At 51.5% G+C, this 19,118-nt stretch overlaps 1 protein-coding gene across 3 annotated transcripts in view; it reads right to left on the reverse strand.

Moving 5' to 3' along the window:
* The window catches only part of ckn (CRK like proto-oncogene, adaptor protein), a 173,934-nt gene that overhangs the window by 61,505 nt on the left and 93,311 nt on the right, over positions 1 to 19,118 (reverse strand). For all 3 annotated transcript variants that reach the window (XM_077634091.1, XM_077634092.1, XM_077634090.1), the window contains 3 exons: positions 14,045 to 14,132; positions 12,464 to 12,654; positions 11,717 to 11,866 (listed from right to left, as the gene is read on the reverse strand). In XM_077634091.1, coding sequence (XP_077490217.1) covers positions 11,717 to 11,866; positions 12,464 to 12,654; positions 14,045 to 14,132 — 429 coding nt within the window. The remainder of the gene's footprint in view (positions 1 to 11,716; positions 11,867 to 12,463; positions 12,655 to 14,044; positions 14,133 to 19,118) is intronic.

Below are 19,118 nucleotides of genomic sequence, written 5' to 3' on the forward strand. Positions count from 1 at the left end.
TGCACACAACAGACGACTATTATTGAACGACAAGCTATTGCTCTGGAACAGGCAAGTCTAGTAGGCTCAGCAGTTTAACGGAAATGCACTGCATACAGTAACAAACAGATCCAGACAGGCGGGCCTGGCGACGTGACCTTACGCGAAAAGCGAGCCAGGAAATACCAACGAACGGCTGCTTACCTTAGTATTATACGCTGCTCGCGTTTGTTTGTATGTATGTACATATATAGCCAACAAACTCTCGGCATAAATAGAAGCCTACCTGCAACGAGTGTAAACTATTAAGGAGGTATGTATACTGTATAGCTTCCAGCAATATGGCCACTGAATCACCTCGCCACAGGAAACACGCACTGACAGGGCGGGTCCTTGGGCAAGTGCGAGCTTCTCAGAAGCCTACGAGAGACGAGCTATGGCAAGTAGTTAAGCGAGCATTTTTCCCGTGTTCTGAGGAATTAAACGTAACCTGAGGATACAGCATGAGTGCTACTTTGACGAGTACTCTACCTGTCTACTAAAAAAAAGGCAGGGCGCAACTTTGAACGGCGATCAAGTTGCAACGGAGTCCAGCAAAACGGAGTGTGACTCGCGGCAGGAGAGCTCGACAGAGACACCTGAGCAAGAGCCCCGGAAATACCTGAAAGGAAGCTAACTGCACAATGCCAGAGGGGTGCGCTCAGAGGAATCAAGAACCAACTGGATTAATGCGACACGCGAAACGGAAAGCTTACACCTTTTTCTTTTTTTTTTTCAACAGGTGAGGTCCCTCCAACCACGCCGACCAACTGACCTACGGCTGTAACAGTCGTCAACGTCCACGCCTGGCAGAAGCGGCGAGAATCAGGCTGCAGCGGCAACAAATAAAGGGCTGTCCAGGTGATTCAACAGTTGTTACGGTTCGCTAGATGGACGGTGTGTGTGCGCTTGGAAAAGAGGGGGGTAGCGCGCCTCTCATTACGGCTGCGCCCAAAACCACCACGGCTCCCTGCTCGAGCACCGCGTCAGCACCTCTCCAAAATCCCTCCCCCCTCCCTGCCTTTCCGTTTCCCCAACCCGGCCTAGAAATGGGAAGCGAGCTGCCTCGTAATTAATTCCGCAGGTTTCCAAGCGAGCGAGAACAGGAGAGAGAGAGAGGCCGCACGCGCGGACGATTTTACGACGACCTGCGCCGTGCCAGCCGCACCGCCTGCGGTTGGCGTTCGTCTGTGTTCTCCCGACAAGCAGCAGCAGAAGAGTCGTCTGCTACGAAATCGGCAGCTAGCAACACCGCACGCAACAACACGTGTGTCTGTCCTCTTCCTCGGCAGCGATCGGCAATCCGAAACCGAAGCACGCACGAATCCAAAGTCGAAGCCAGAGGAGTCGCCGCAGTAGCGCCGGAAAGGTAAGTTGAGAGGCAAGAGTCTGCACACGGCGTGCAGAAGACACGAAGAGCCGGCGAGTCGGCGGCTGTACCGATCGGCGCGCGCACAGACACGGCTCACACCAGGTAGAAGAAGCAGACGATACTGTCACCGTGCAGACGACGCGCTGGGCCAGTCCGAAGCAGACGACGTGGAACGCAGCAGCGACAGCGCAAACGTCACCGATGCAGGCGGCATCTCGGCGGCGCGCGGCGCGGCCGCACGGCGTAGGGTAGAAAAAAAAACACACGCAGAACCACTCGGCAGCAGCAGCCGCCACCCGCGGGGCTCAGACCCGGGCTGCCCCGGCGCTAAAGCCCACAATGGAGACGCTCGGGCCGAGGCGGCGGCCCCTGGCCCTCGTCGGCCGTGACGTCAGCGCCACGGCGCGCGCATGCGCCGGAAGTCACGTGGCACACGCCTGGCTCACCGGGCTCTGCTTCGACGTCACCGGGACGCGTGCGCAGTCCAGCTCTCTCCCGCCTGCTCTCTCCTCTCCCTCCCGTCTCCCTCTCCCTCGAGTTTATTGGTGCTTTTTGGTCGGCGTAAAAAAAAAAAAAATGTGCCAACGTTGGTCCACGGGGTGCTGGTCCGCTCCCAGAGGTCCTTCATCCCGCCCTTTTATCCGTACTTTTCCGGGCAGGCTTTTCTGTTTTCGCATTCTTTTCTTTTTTTTCTCTGCGGCTTGCAGACGCGGCCAACCGAATTCGCATCGTCTGCTCGCTCGAAAACTTTTTGTCCCCGTCGACGGGGCCCACAATTAAGGCGCAATTAGAGCCTCTGTAGCGCAGCCGTGCCCTGTACGAAGCGAGTAACGATCGCGATTGTCGCTGTATGTACTTCCTTATTTTTCTTGGGACAGTGGGTCGTTTCTGGCGTGTAAGAGATGACGAGGCACAAATGACGCCCCTTCGAGCGGAAAACAGGAGAGAGGGGGGGGGGGGGGAGCATACGAAGACCGTTCCTCCCGAAAGTTCCCGCTAAAATACTTGCACAAGTCCATTTAGGTATGCAAGAAGTCGTCACCACGAGAGCAGTGCATCATAGATGACCCACTGCCGATCACAGAACAGGTCAGGCCCACGCACGGTATATATTTTTATTTCTTTTTTCTGTGTATACCTATTAAACTTGTGAGCACCAATGAGACAAGACGCGGTCCGTGCTCTGCTTGGACTGAAAAGGGGGAACAAAAATCGTTTTAGCATTTGGCGGCAGATTCAATTGATATATGGGCGTTCAGGGCAGGCAGGCTGCGGGACAGGCAGAAAGTCAATAAGGACCACTTTCGCCACATTCCGAAGCAGCATCAGAAGCAAGAAGTCCAGAAGGTGGTGGTGGGGAAGGTACGGCTAGAGCACATACATGTCAGGAGACCGAACAGAGAAAACCAGGAACTTGGGAAAGGCAAGGAATACCACGAAAAAAAAAGAACCTAAGAAAACGCCAGGCAGGAGTGTAAATTTATCGTGCTACCAAAGCAAACGGGAGATGAAACTTCTTTTGGAACAACACGGGAGAAACATCAGCAAAAAAAAAAAAAAAATAAGCACCGTAGCCGGACGCACCAGTTTCTCACAACCCGCGTGATTCTCATGACATCAAACCTAACGATAATGAATATATATATATATATATTGACACGCTATACTCGTCACCTTATCCACAAGGATCCTTCTGACCATACTGAGTATACGTGAAGTATACCAGCGACAGCGGTACAGCACCTGCACAGGTGTCAATAACCTCGTCACCCAAATTTTCACAGGCGGCAGAAAACTTGCCACGGCAAATGGGGTCAAGCTTCGCTAGCGTCTCGTTGCAAGGATCGCTCCTGGGCGTAAAAAGTGTCCGCAAACCACCGAACAGTTGCCCTGCTGCAAGTTAGGAATCGCACTTAACCTTCAGGCATGGGCGTACTACTGCACGTACTCTTGAGCGAACACATATAACCGCGGCCAAACATACAAAAGTGCCCCGAATTAAAGATTGTCTGGTCACGTAAAACCACGTTAGCAATGAAACACACTGTCACGCGTAAACTGAACAAAAAGGCTGGGCGTTTCCGCGTCCACCGAAACTGAAGCACCGGACGTCTTCGCTGAGCGGTCAGTGAGGATACATTTTACTGCCAAATACGAGCAATACGTCCCGCGCAACGCCAAAGATCTCAAGAGCGCGCTCAAAAACGAATACACGCCAGAACAGCCCAGCGTATAAAATTTTCGAGCGTCCACATGGAAGTGCGAGCGCCGTTCTCAGAGTTGAGCTCTGCCTTTAAAGCTGCTCGTTGGGCACGGAACAAAATCATCGTCCCGCGTATCTGAGCGGCTTCGACCGCCGCCTCCTCCTTGAGGACTCCCGCCAAAAAACCCCCTTTACACTCCTTCAGCCATTTCATTTCCTTAAGTGCCACCGTAGATGCTTCGCACTTTACGCTTCCCGAGTATATATACGACCAACATTCGGCGGCGCATTCACAAAGGCTCGACGCAAGCGAGGACGGATTGCGGCGCATTAAAAGCCCAGTTCTTCCCTCCTCCAACTCAGCCAAAGTGCACCGTTTCCGAGCTCACACATGTGACAAGGGGCGACGCGTCTCCGAGATAGGAGACAGCGAAACACGGGGCGGCGACGAGGAGGAGGAAAGGGGGGGGGGGGGGGGCGCTCGAATGAAAAGAGCGGCGTTAATTACTCCCTATCCAAACGAGCCGACGCACCATCAATTCATGGAGCACACGCGGACGGTGCAGAAACAATGCAGTTCATTTGCGAGCGCCGCGCACAAGGATGGACTACTGGTTTTACGCCGAATCATTTGTCAGGCTCAGCAACGACTAGGGGGCGCTGTTTCCCGCGGTCTCCGTCAACAGAAAAAAAAGAAGAGGTCAGGAATGGGCGTTTTCTTGGTTCCTATAGCGACTAAGTAGCGACGACAGTATGATTACATTCTTTTTATTTTTCGATTCCAAAGTTTCGTATTCAGACGCAACCCTTGGGCAGGTACTGCGGTAATACGAAATGGCATAAGCAAAGCTCCTTGTCGGTGAACTCCAAAAGGGGGCTGCAGAGCTGCTGGTCACGAAACCAGCGGCGGTATGGACTGGAGGTGTGCTTGGTTAGTGTAGGTCATGTCCGGAGTTTATAGTTTGGCACGATTCGTGACTAGGCACGAAATAAAGCAAACCGAAGTGGAGGCATTCAGAGTCCAGGTATACCTCTGTCAACATTAATCGAGAACAATTTGTAACATTCAAATTTGTGCGAGCACTGTTACCGTTGTCGCCGCGGCAAGCGTTTGAAATTTCCACCCCAAAGCTGCAGGCTTAGCGCGAGCGACGTGTTGAAAGCCGAGTATACTCGGATTAAGGTCATAACGCTAGGATAGAGACATGTATAAGGAACCAAACAACACACCTCCGCAACGTAAGAGACCAAAGCGCGCCGGTGAAATCGCCTAAGAAAAATTGGACTTCGAATTGGAATTGAAATTGCGAATGAGAAAACTGAGCCTGGAATTGGCGGAACTGCAACTGAAACCGGAAAGAACCGCCATTGGAATCTGGAATAGAATTGGAATAATTGGCACTGCAGTCACAGAACACAAAATATGCATAGAAAACGGGTTTGATTTAAAGCCCTCCACTATAAAGGCCATCGGGCCCTCTGTTGACCCCCTTACGGTTGATATGACAGCTGTGCTGATGACGTCACGAGTTTTCGGATTATTAATTTCGCCTGGCCAACAAGCCGGATTTCGATGCCGATGAGCCATACATTCTCAACACCAATACACCTATACGGGAGTAACCTGTCCTCTAGCGCTCACCCTTTCATAAAAAGGAGTGCACTAGACGACAGCTTACTCCCTTTTTTACTCCTTTCTCTTTAGAGTGTACAATGCTTTCGCATTATTAAAGGAGTCGTCGCATATATTTGCGTCTAGCTCGCGCCATCTCCGCATTTGTTTTTTCTCAGCTCCGAACGCGGCAAAGGAAGGCGACACCTTGTCGGCTGACAAGACATCGAGCCCCCTCGTATACAAGCGCAGGCGCGTCTACGCGAATATACATCGCATAAATACGTATACATATCCGTCCGAGAAACGCGCGGCGCGCGAATGTAATGTCGCCTCTATCTCCGTCGACGCACCCAGAGACGACGGCTTGTCGCGTGTCCGCGATGCATGCATATATGAATTACGGGCGCGCGTTGTATGCAGGGCGAGACATAAGCGCCCGTACTCGGCGCATATCTGAAGGAGGACAACCGTGAACGCGACGCCTATTCGTCACCGCAAGAAGGAGAGAGCTTCGTCGGACGCGGCTGCTGCGACGCAAGAGAACAATGAGCCTGCGAGTAACGCTGCGCAGTGGCTGTCTGCCGTGAGGTTACGCGCCTGAACCTCTCCGTCAGGGATGAGTTGAAAAAAAAAAAAGAGTCCGAGGCCATAGTTCACGCGAAGGGACGCTGTGAACGTCTCAATGAAAACAGACCACGAAGCTCGAGACAAAGACCGACTAGTGCCGAGGTCCTGTCTCGCCGCTCTCTCCCTTACCATAACAATTGCGCACTGGCGTTTGTTTCGTTTTAGGGGACACGGTTCCAACCAGGAATCATATGTGAAGCCTCGGAGTAGCTCGGGTAAGTTCGGATGAGCGTCGCGCAAGCTGCGGCCAGTGGGAGGAAGCTCGGGTAAGTTCGGAGCAGCATCGCGCCAGCTGTAGCCAACGGGAGGGTGACCTTGAGGGTAACCTGGGTAACCTTGGCACCCTCAAGGTCCCTTGCTTTCACACCTTTCAAACAAGGGGTGCACTTTAATCATAATAATTGGTTTTGGGGGAAAAGAAATGGCGCAGTATCTGTCTCATATGTCGGCGGACACCTGAACCGCGCCGTAAGGGAAAGGATAAAGGAGGGAGTGAAAGAATAAAGGAAGAAAGAGGTGCCGTAGTGGAGGGCTCCGGAATAATTTCGACAACCTGGGGATCTTTAACGTGCACTGACATCGCACAGCACACGGGCGCCTTAGCGTTTTTCCTCCATAAAAACGCAGCCGCCGCGGTCGGGTTCGAACCCGGGAACTCCGGATAAGTAGTCGAGCGCCGTAACCACTGAGCCACCGCGGCGGGTGGAGTGATATGGCAGCATGCACAACGTGGGTGCCACGGCCCTGAAGCCGCGCTAGTGGCACACGCATGCGCACAAATGCACACCCGGAACATTATAAACACCATGCACACGACATCAAAATGGTCGCCAGCATGCAGTTCCCGTTCATTTCTTTTTCCTCTTCGTTCTATAGCCCCCGACGACACCCGGGCCTCGACCGGCGTTTCAAATTTAGAGCAGCTTCGCTCCAATACCCTTTGGGAGGAAAGACAAATCGGGCGAGGCGTGCATATATCTCATCCCTTTCCTCCCGAAACACTGCGCGCTTTCTTTTTTTTTCCCGCGCTTTTTCCCCGAGTGTTGGAGGAGAGAGGAGCGGGGAAGGGGGCACGCGCTAGCGAACCCCAGTCTGCACTTCAGTTCCAACCCTTTCCCTCTATTTTTCTTCCTCTGGTTCATGACAGCCAGGGCGCGACGTCTCGTGTAATTACTCAAGAAAATTGGTTACACCCATTTAACTCGGGTGAAACGGCGAAGCGCGCCGATGGAAGTGAAAAAAAATTAGGGAAAAACTGGGGAAGCTAGCATAGGGATCAAGAAAAAAAAAGCGATCAGCAAAGGCGGATCACGAATCTGTGTTGCCAGTGTGTGTGTGCATACTATAGGGCTACACAGCGACGACCAATCGATGTCGCCGAGGAAAAGGCAGCCAAGGACAAAAGGGGAAAAAAGGTATAAGCACATCGAAAGGAGCGGAGGCGGGGATTAAAAATTAGGGAGAGAGCTCGGGGCCAGACGGGAGGAGAAGAGTGAGAATAACAGGGAAAGAAAGCCGAGGAATGAGAAAGGGAAGGCTGTTGATGCGACGAGTCAAAAGGGTATGGCAGGGCCCGTCGGACGGTTTGGCACGAAAAAAAAAGAGAGCGGCACGATAAGTAGAAGGGGACCTCGTTATCAGCTCCCCACCGGAAGGAAAATGGGGAAAAAAGGTCCGAAGTATAGACAAAAGCGCCCCAATTTGCGATCGACCTCGAACACTGGGACATTTCTGGGCGTATAAGCTTAACGAAGGGAAGTTTCTCAGAACGCAATGTCACAAAAAGGAGCGTTTCCAGCTAGCAGGAGCACAAAATGAAGAGCACGACACACATCAAAGCTCTCAATTTTGACAAGCGAGAAATGCAAAAGGAATAATGCGCACGCTTGGGAGGAAACCGTTCGAACTGTCATGACATTAGCCGGCGCGCAGGCCTGCGAGGCATCATTATCATCGTTATATGATTAGCGAGATTACGTTTACAGCATCACGGAGCGTAAATGTTCCCCTGGAACCCATTTGCTTAACCAATAACAGCGCAGCGGTTATCAGTCCGGCGCACTGATTGTCTCATTTTGCAGCTCACGACCCTCCCTGGTACATGAGGAAGCCGATTGGGCTCTGTTTACAGCGTGAGATAGGCCCAGCGCCAACGTCAGCGCTAACGCAACTGCAAGCGAACTGTCTATTCCCGCCTTTAGTGGCATTCAATCATATCAAGACGTAAATCAACTAGAAGTATAGGCACTAACGCCTGCAGCACTTTAAACATAAATACTCCAATAGGGGAGTAAAAAGAAAGTAAGCTGACCTCTAGAGCCCTCGCTTTTATAAAAGGGAGTAAGCTGTCCTACTTACTCCCTTTTTATTCCTTTCTGTTGAAAGTATACTCCTACACTAACGCGTCATCCCACACGCTGTGTGGCAGAGCGGGCGCATATGCCCTCAGTTCGAGAGAAGACTGATCCAAGCATCCGTGGCTGCATGCAGTGGCTCCGTGGAGTTTACCGCGTGGAGTCGACGTTCCAAGGAGATACCCTTCGCTCTTTCTCGTTCGCAGCCTGCGTCATTCTTGTACCCGCCACCGTCAACTCCCCGCATTCCTTTTTTTTTGCATTCCTCAATGCTTGGCAGCTCTCCGCGTCGCAGCCAGGGAAGCTTCCCAGCCGTACAACACCTCATTCGCGCGCATGTATATACAGAGGCCCACACTCGCTCGCCCGACGTTCTCCCGTGACAACTGCAAATAAGGTACGCGAGTTCCGCCGCCACTGCCAGAGCTCTTCACACCCTTTAGTTGTTGTTTTCTTCTCCCCTTGTTTGTACCCATTCCAGCGCCTCTTCGCGCACTACGGCCAGCGCGCGAAACAGCATCGCCGACGTTGGGCGTTCCAAAGCCCATTAACGGATAGGTGCCCGAGCGCGTACTGCTTCCCCGTTTTCCCGTTTTCCGACGACCAGACCTTCCCGCCGCTCTGCGCTGTTTGCGGTGTTATTTCCCCACCTCCCCTTTTCTCTCTCCACATCCCGTTCGCTCCTTTCATCTGGGGTGGCGCAGCCCGAAGAATCGCTCTCCCGACACAGCAGCCGCCACGAAGCCAACAACCGGGCCAGCAGCAGACGCACCAATCAATACCTCGGCGAAATAAAGAGGGAAGTGGGGGGGAAAGCAACCCTGGGGAAAGAAGGAACGCTCCACCGGTCCCGGCGTAATATAGAGCACCCGTGCCGCCAAGGTGAGCGCTGCTCCACGCAGGTCAACGCCGCCCCCCCCCCCCCCTCCTCTCCTATAGCACCCCAAAACCACGGCGGCTGAGGCGGTTATATAGAGCCCTCCGCCGACGATCGGCCGTCGAAAAATCCCTACCCGAGCGGGAGGAAAGGGCCTCTCGAGGCACCGGCGCTTGTTGTTCTAAAAAATGGGGCGCGGCGACCACGGGTTGCTGGCCCTCGATGAAAGAGCCGCGCTCCCTCAAGCGAGAAAGAATTGCGGCAGGGGATTTCCCATGAGGGGTCGAGAAAGGGGACCGAAGGGAGTCGAGCCCGCGTTTCAAGTCTGGTTTATTGGGGAACCGAAGGGAAACAAAAATGGGGAGGAAAACGTGTACGGATCTCATCCTGCGCGGGTATAGCGTGCAGTTGGTATTGGATTTCATTACGGCTCCAGCTTCAACTTCGGTATATAGCCTGCGGCAATCAATGCGTTTAATAAAGGGCGCAATTCCGCCCGCGAAACGCAAACAATCGAATACGAAACTGTAACGGCACGCGGACGAGAGTTGCGCGAGCACCGGCGAACCCAACCCGCGATCTCGGGGAGCACACCAGTTCGCGCAGCGATTATTCGCGGGAATAACCGGTGCGTGAACGCCACTCGCGTCGCGGGGGAGAGCGCTGTTCACACAGTTGTTTTTCGTACGAAGAGGATTTCCCGGGAGGGAAGACTTCTTCCTTTTTCGTTCGCGTAAAAGGAGCACGTGGACAGAAGACGCGGTTCGCTGCGGAGCTTAATGAAAAATCGTGTTTCACTAACTGCCGGGCTTAATCAAATTCGCACGACGGCAAAAAAGAGAAAGGAACCAGGGGCAACAATCAGCGCACGGAAGTGTGGCACAGTTCCGTCTCTTCTTCCGCTGTGTGTGTGTGTGTGTGTGTGTGTGTGTGTGTGTGTGTGTGTGTGTGTGTGTGTGTGTGTGTGTGTGTGTGTGTGTGTGTGTGTGTGTGTGTGTGTGTGTGTGAGAGAGAGAGAGAGAGAGTGTGTGTGTGTGTGCGTGTGTGTGTGTGTGTGTGCGCGTGTGTGTGTGTGTGCGTGTGTGTGTGTGTATGAGAGAGAGAGAGAGTGTGTGTGTGTGTGTGAGTGTGTATAAGAGAGAGAGAGAGTGTGTGTGTGTGTGTGTGTGTGTGTGTGTGCGTGCGTGCGTGCGTGCGTGCGTGCGTGCGTGTGTGTGTGTGTGTGTGTGTGTGTGTGTGGCGTGCGTGCGTGCGTGCGTGTGTGTGTGTGTGCGTGCGTGCGCGCGCGCACGTTTCCCGTTTCTTGCGAGGCAATTCAGCCAGCCGCGTGTGTGCCGCAGCTTTTTTTTTTTCGCTTCGTCAGAGCACGCTTCAGAATCGGCACGATGAAAACAGCGCATTTGTTCGCACTTTAACCCACTCCCATGGGAGATGTACAGTCGTGAGCAATGTTAGGGGAACAAAGAATAAAGTTTCAGCATTCACTTATTGTTTACCCCATACAATTACGTGCGGCAAGAACAATTTTTTTCTATTTTCTAACTCGTTTTCCTCTTGGCGCCTAAAATTCGTTCTCAAATATAGTGGAGAAATAAGCAGAAAATTCGCAATTTTGTACAAAAAATTTGTTCCCCCTTATGTTGCTTACGGATGTACTTGCAAAACACCCCGTTTTACAAGTTTTTCCCCCTTCCAAGTACAAGTAGCTCCATCATGAAAGGAGACACACTATTAGCATTCTACTAACGACTCTTCCATACAGTTTGCCTCGTTCTAATTAAGTGCCGCTTTTCTCTGCGAATAATACCGTTCAGACACGTTCAACATGAGCGTATACAAGAACCAACAGAATTCGTTCTTCTATGGAAACTCACCATTCCGTTCCATACTGGACCTCCCCCGCCCGTAACGCATGTGAGGACATCACTTCGGAACGAAACCCCAGCAAGGTAGACGCATGCACCTCAGTGCGAATACGACGGCGGCCTAGAACCGCTTTGTGAAAAATACCATATGTATACAGGCGCCGACGACTGTTTCAAGGGACACTGAGACCAGCTCCATGCAATTTCAGTCCAGCCTCGTTATAACGAAACGCTTTAGAACGAAATATTGGATAAAGCGAAGGTATAATCATCCGCATTGCAAGCTCGGTCAATTAGGTCTATAACGAAGCTACGGCTATAATCAAGTATTGGATATAACGAAGCAATGATGATTCCTGTAGGAAGCTCGGTCAATAGTCGCTACAACGAAGCTACGACTACAGCGAAAAAATCGCAAGCCCCATTAACTTCGTTATAACAATATTCAACTGTACTGTTGTGCACAAAAAAATGGTTGTTTCTTTTTTCGGCTGTGCTGGCCTTTGTCCACGGCAGCAAAAGAAAAGTTTATCGGCGAGAAAAATTGGATATTGAAATCATTCCACGTGTCCGAAACGGACGGGTTTCCATCGTTTTGAAGTGAATGGCGTTGTAGTGTAGCCTCCGGGATCCGCGTCTGGGTGTCGACGCATGCTCTATAGTTTCGAAATCGATCCGTGGTGGCGACATCTGCATTTCATTTTTGGTACTTTCTAGCTTATAAGAGCGCCGCTTTCGGTTGAGAGTGGTCTCTCCGTGATTAGAACGCGGTACGCTGCACTCACCGCCACGCCGTTGACGAGCAGTCCGGCCACGTTGAGCGGGGAGAGGACCACCACCTCGGGCGTCAGGCTGCTCATGTGGCTGCCGACGCTGCTCGTCAGCGTCAGGCTGCTGGACGAACCGTGGCTGCCCGTCGACAGTCGGTGCGCCACCTGCGCCAGCAGACAGACAACCACGAATGCAACGCTGCTACATCAGAGCACCTTGGAAGGGTTCAGCCCTCACAAAAGCTTCTTTAAACAGTGTACAGACTGTCCATAGACTTCTGTCTATTAGTCTATAGACTCTCTATAGGCGAACCCTAGAGAACAGTCTATAGGCAATACAAATCCTATATACAGTCTATAGACAATCGATAGATGTTTTCTTCCTGGCGTCAAGGACTTGTCTTACAAAAACCTATTTAGACAGCCTATAGACTGTCCATAGGGTTCTGTCTAAAGAGTCTACAGACTCTCAATAGAGAAACCCTAGACAACAGTCTATAGGCAACACAAATCCTATAGACAGCCTACAGACAATCTATAAATTTATGCCCATACACTTTTAATAGACTTGTCTATGGACACATTATATAGACTTTGAATAGACAAAAAGAAATATCTATAGGACGGCAATGGACTGTATAAGAAGTCTATAGACTGTCTATAGGCCGTTTTTATAATGAAGAATTGCGCCGCTACTTTATTGTGCGTGCGCGATGCCATTTTACCGTTTCAGGGCTTCAGAAGTACCAAGGTACAGTGTACCTTTGAGTCGGCGGAGGAGCTGGAGGAGGAGCCCCTGCCCGAGTCCAGGCTGGAGCTGCTGTGTCGGGACTCGACGCTTCCGCCGCTGGGGCTGTCGCGGCCGGGGTTGCTGCCGCTGCCCACACTCGTCACACCGCTGTCGCAGTCCAGCGAACCTCCGCCGCCGCCGATGAAACACACCCGTCCGCCGCCTGCGAGCACACACAAGCCACCACGCGCTGTCGTCACTCGCTTGTTTAGTGCGTCAGTGATCATATAATAATAATAATAATAATAATAATAATAATAATAATAATAATAATAATAATAATAATAATAATAATAATAATAATAATAATAATAATTTTATTGCACAAAAGAATTCAAAGTACAAGAAACGGGCCTGTCAAAGCCACCAATGGCTTGAAGGACTTGGCCCGGCAAAATCAGCGGACGAGTGTGCAATATTCACTCGACGCATAACAGGGTGAATGCAGGGGCATTAACAGTTAAGAGGCTAAACACAAACAAGGAGCAAATCACGAGACAAGAATCAATACACTTAAGATAAGATGAACATGTTTCAGAGGTGATGACCAATACTTTTTAGAAGTATTGAAACAACCGCGTTACAATGAACAAATAATCTTTTTCAATGCTTTTTTTTTTGACAGAATCGAGAATGCCTCATTTGGCAAATCGTTCAGAATTTTCGGCACGTAAACACAGCGTCTAGCTTCACCATATCTTGTTGAGGATCGCGGCACTACATAGCGAACACTATTACGAAGGCCTCGGGGGGCTGTATAGCACGTTTTAAAATCACTGAACCAAAAAAATAATAATAATAATAATAATTGGTTTTGGGGAAAGGAAAGCGCGCAGTATCTGTCTCATATATCGGCGGACACCTGAACCGCGCCGTAAGGGAAAGTATAAAGGAGGGAGTGAAAGAAAGGAAGAAAGAGGTGCGCCGTAGTGGAGGGCTCCGGAATAATTTCGACCACCTGGGGATCTTTAACTTGCACCGATATCGCACAGCACACGGGCGCCTTAGCGTTTTTCCTCCATAAAAACGCAGCCGCCGCGGTCGGGTTGGAACCCGGGAACTCCGGATCAGCAGCCGAGCGCCCTAACCACTGAGCCACCGCGGCGGGCCAGTGATCATATGCAAGCCGCGGATCAGTGATTCAGCGGTCGACGTCTGTCTGGTTACAGTATTAAATTCTCTAGCACCCGCACCACGGCCTGCGCGGGACCAGATCGCCTCAAAGGTCCCGGGAATTCGTTCCAGAAGCGCCAGTAACACCTCGGTTTATTCACCCGTACACACCGCACCTCTTTACCGTCGTTCGCATGTTGACATCGTGGCCGGCTGCTTAACGTGAGTTACTTGTAAGTCAGCGTCTGGACAAACTTTGTGTACAAATCGAGGGGCAGTAATACCCTACCTGGGCACTACCCTGCGCTTTGAGTAAGAGCTATAGGTATGTTTCTGGGCGAGTTGGTTTAGGCACATTTTGAGCCACCACTGCGATCCGGCCACGTCCGAGTGGGTGGGAGGGTGGGGTAATAGGTGAGCATTTCAGTTGGCAGACTCACCGGAGGGGGGCAGTCCGGGCGGCAGAGGCGTGGTGGGCATGCCGACCGGAGTTCCCGGGTGACTCTGGGGTCTCGACAAGGGTGCCATCTGGATGGAAGAGAAGAAAGAAATACCGCTGTGAATAGCTCTCCTGAAACAGTCTGGGCGCAGTCAAAGAAGTTCTGTTAGCTTAATAAAGCACGCCTTAGCGAGGGAAACTCCAACCGCCTTTACCCAATCCGACCAGTCGAATACAACTCAAGAACGAAGCGGCGAATGCCCCCTCAAAGAAGGCCCTCCGGTAAATGGCGTCCACCAGTTTTGACACCGCGGTTAATCCGTTTCATGCGTTATTAAACCATATGCACCTGCAATGCCCCGCGATGTCACATCAGCCGGTGCAAGCGATTACGCACGACGTCTAACAATCGGTGGACGCCAGTGGCTGGATGGATTCCTTTCAGGGATCAGCGGCCTAACATCAAAGCAGAGCCACTGAAAAACACACCACAGCAGGTTTATAAAATCTCCGAAACTACGTAACGCCCGATATTAACCTCCCTGAATACTTGTAGTTTATGGCGTTTATGTGACCCCAAACCTCCCATCGAAATGCTCCCGCCGCGGCCGGCCGGGATCGAACCCGCGTCTTTCGGGTCAGCAGCCGAGCGCCATTATAAGCACTGGGCCACAGCGGCAGCTTAAACTTCTTGAATACAGCAACAATCGTTGCACAGGGAAACATTGGAATCCGGCGTAAATTCAACGACGGGGAGCCACAACAGATAGCGGCCCTGCGTTAAAATAAAACGCCCCTCCGCTCTTTTCAGGGCCTGACAAGCGCCGAGAAACATGAGCCCGTTGTCTCTGTATGTGGGTCTTGAGTATTCTGTCTTTCCGGGGGGGGGGGGGGGGGGGTGAATCTTCCACGAACGGCAGCGTTCACTCGTGCCTGTGTTTCTCGTCGCCCGTGTGCCCTCTCTGCCTGTCTCTCTCTCCCTGTGTGTGTGTGTGTGTGTGTGTGTGTGTGTGTGTGTGTGTGTGTGTGTGTGTGTGTGTGTGTGTGTGTGTGTGTGTGTGTGTGTGTGTGTGTGTGTGTGTGTGTGTGTGTGTGTGTGTGTGTGTGTGTGTGTGTGTGTGTGTGTGTGTGTGTGTGTGTGTGTGTGTGTGTGTGTGTGTGTGTGTGTGTGTGTGTGTGTGTGTGTGTGTGTGTGTGTGTGTGTGTGTGTGTGTGTGTGTGTGTGTGTGTGTGTGTGTGTGTGTGTGTGTGTGTGTGTGTGTGTGTGTGTGTGTGTGTGTGTGTGTGTGTGTGTGTGTGTGTGTGTGTGTGTGTGTGTGTGTGTGTGTGTGTGTGTGTGTGTGTGTGTGTGTGTGTGTGTGTGTGTGTGTGTGTGTGTGTGTGTGTGTGTGTGTGTGTGTGTGTGTGTGTGTGTGTGTGTGTGTGTGTGTGTGTGTGTGTGTGTGTGTGTGTGTGTGTGTGTGTGTGTGTGTGTGTGTGTGTGTGTGTGTGTGTGTGTGTGTGTGTGTGTGTGTGTGTGTGTGTGTGTGTGTGTGTGTGTGTGTGTGTGTGTGTGTGTGTGTGTGTGTGTGTGTGTGTGTGTGTGTGTGTGTGTGTGTGTGTGTGTGTGTGTGTGTGTGTGTGTGTGTGTGTGTGTGTGTGTGTGTGTGTGTGTGTGTGTGTGTGTGTGTGTGTGTGTGTGTGTGCGTGTGTGTGTGTATGAGAGAGAGAGAGAGAGAGCGGAGCAGTGCGGGGACACTCCCAGTTTTTTGGAGCGCTGGTGGCTGTCCCGGGATCGGGTGTCGTCGGCGGCGAAACGGCCGGGAGCAGCAAAAAACGGCCAGGCCTCCTCGGACTCGAGACAATACAGCGGCTTCTTGGAGGGCAAACAAGAGAGGCGTTTGTGTCGTGTGTTCCGTCTGACCACGAGCTCTTTGTGCATCCGTACCGTAAAGTTAATACAGTTATCGTTTTTTTTTTCTCTGTTAAAGATTGCGTCTGCAAATCGTCACTGCTTCCTCAATATTCACCGTCGCACGATCCGAGCCCCACGTTTCACAATAGTGGGCGACCAACGCACTGAGCGGGAAGTTGCCTTCAATGTTCGAGCAACTGTCTGGAAAGCAGCGGCCGAGCAGAGAACGGTGTTCATGAGGCGTATAACGTTACCTTGCCTCTCTGCTTTTATTTCGCTGTAATTATATGACTATACGTGCATACTTTACTCGTTACTCCCCCCCCCCCCCTATGTAATGCCCAACCGAGGGCCCTTAAGGGACATTAAATAATGATTACGGTGATGACTATGATCAGAAAACATGCGACCATTAAAGCGCGTATACCTAGGAAACAACACTGCAAGCACAGGGGCTAAACGCACAGAAAGCGATAGGCAATAGCCTGCCTTACCCTGTACGCTTTTACGTCAGACGGGTCCCGTCTTATATCACACATGTGGAAGACTACACACGTTCACTATAGCGCGCAAAACACAAGGGACCACGTAAAAGAACACACGAGACAGAACGCTGGCGCCGAGTTTCGTGAGCGCCGCGTGTCCTGTGAGTTCCTTTTCGCGGTCCCTTACCTTTTATCGCGCTATAGTAAACATGTAGCAGCTATTCACCAAGCACCAACTCTTCCAACTTTAGTTTAGTTCAGTGAAGTTATAAGCAACGCCCAAGAGGTGACGCAGGAGGAGACGTTTCGCCTCAAGATACGTCTCACCAGACCACGCGCTCGCAATCTCTACGTTATGATACACATAACTGATGCCACGATCGGTCGAATGTACGGCCTAATATACAGCGCGCCATCACTTTCACAAAGAGGAACTACACCGCGTAAAAGTTCAATAACCACGAGTATAAGTGCTACACTTTAGGCGGTGGTGTTCCGAGGGCCCATGCGAACGCATTAACCATGCTTATACGCCGCGAACCGTGTGCGTGTGTTCGTGCGTGCTCGTGCGCATGCGTGCTTCAACACGCGCGTGTGAACGGAACAGGTGTCCGGTGCAGCTCCCTTCGATCCTCCCTCACGAAACCCGCTCCTCCGTTTGCGCAAGCAAGCAACCTTATCTGCCCGCACCATCAGCGCGCGAGCAGACGAGATATCGCATCGCCCAGCACACGTGCTGCCGGAACCTTCACTCCTCGCTATCGGGAAAGGCCGACCCTCGAGGAGGGAAAGGAGGAAAAAGCAACGAAGGAAGCAACAGAGAATCATTGAAGAACCAACAAAATGCAACAGAGAATCAACAAAACGCAACAAAGAATCAACAAAACGCAACAAAAAATCAACGACGAGTCAACAAAAGGCAACAAATACTCAACGAGGAATCAACAAAGAATCAATGCAGAGGCAACCAAGAATCAACGAAGTACGAAAAACAGTGGTCTTCCTCTTCCCGGGTCTCGGACAGCTGTGCGCGGGGCGAAGACGACACTGCACAGCGGAGGCGGAACGCCTAATCCGAGAGTCGCGAGCGCCACATGACATCGGCAGGGAGCGAGGGCGTATCTGGGTCACGCGGGAGGAGACGCCGGAACGCGGGGAAAGAAAAAAAAAAGAAGCCTGGGAGCAAATCCAAGCAGGCATAAGCGAGAACAGAGGGAAGCAGCAGCAGCAGTAGAGACAGCGGCGTAAAAGTTTATGACGGCTGGCACAGAAGACAAGGGGCGCGGGGCAGAGGGCGGACGCGCATATATATAAGGAACCGACTGCGGCGAAATACAGTCGCGCACGGAATAACGGAGGACAGTCGACGCATCAGAAAAACAGCCCCGCGCGATGCGGCGTCCCGCCAGCGCAATGACGAGGCACGGTCCCACATAGAAACTGTAATAAAAGAAGGTCGCGCTGCACGTCAAACTCTTTGTCATAACCCATCTCTCTCTCTGGCAGAGAAGACAGCGAGGGACGGCAGATGGCAGCGCGGAGCATTGTCCAAAAGGATACAGAAATCGAATGGGCGGAAACGTTGAAGATGTGTGCGACAGCGCTCGATACCTCTACAGTTCCCGTCCTGTTGACAACTTCCGCAAAGCGTGCACGTGTGCACAAGTTGCGGCGCTTTTAATTTATAACTGTTTTTATGGGGAGACAGTGATTACCTGTTAACGAGGGCCGGTTATCAGCAGAACGCGAGAACAACATTAACGCGAACTTTCTCGTCAGCCATCTCGATCTAAGAAAGAAATGTTCACAGTAAGTAGAAGACGACATAAGAGATGCGCGCTTGCACACTATAGCAAAATATGGCAGGGTTCTAACGTGGCTAAACCGTGTAGACATGCGAAAGCATGCGTTTAGCATGGTAGGCTCATGGTGCGGCGATACTAGGCTCAGGTTAAGCTCTGACTGAGGTGAAGCTGATCTTATCTGTTCGCGACGCAGATGGAAGTTGATGAAGACGACGATGTACAATGTACAGCGCGAGAGTGTGTTGCAGTTTAACACGAGACATGATAGGCTGCGGCGATAGCATAGTTTTTGACTTTATTGCATGGAAACAGTGCCGAAAAGTCTAAGCACGCTTACGCCACAAAACACCAGGCCGCCTTAGCCCTGCATGAACCCTCCTTCCAAAACATCAAAAGTCTGGGAGGCACACACATGCATCCAGATAGTGCTCTCGAGCAGTGGCTAGCGAAGCTGGCCTGTTCACGCCGCCGAGGATTCGAAACCCAGTCGCGAGAATGCTTCTTTGTTTCTGCATGGGCTGTTGATATATGCTAGCTTTTGTCAAGGTCACCTCCAAGGTCAAGCTTCACACCAACCCGGTGCGCCGGTTAGACCTCGACAAGCAGTGATTTCGCACTAAAACACGACTTGCACAATCTGTCCATTATAAACGCCAAGATAGATTCACTCTACTTCCCCCAGCACCTACAATCACCGATTTCCACGTTTCAGAGATATGTAGCTATCCGCTGAGGGCAGCCGGTAATCACAGGATATTTTTTATTTGTTTATCTTGCATCACTGAGGAGTCGTCCCTTACAAAAAATTCTTTAGACAGTCTACTGACTGTCCATAGACTTCTGTATATAAAGTCAACAGACTATACACAATTCCTAGAGAGCAGTCTATAG

The sequence above is a fragment of the Amblyomma americanum genome, chromosome 8 (genome assembly GCF_052857255.1).
Source record: "Amblyomma americanum isolate KBUSLIRL-KWMA chromosome 8, ASM5285725v1, whole genome shotgun sequence".
In the NCBI taxonomy this organism is placed as follows: domain Eukaryota; kingdom Metazoa; phylum Arthropoda; class Arachnida; order Ixodida; family Ixodidae; genus Amblyomma; species Amblyomma americanum.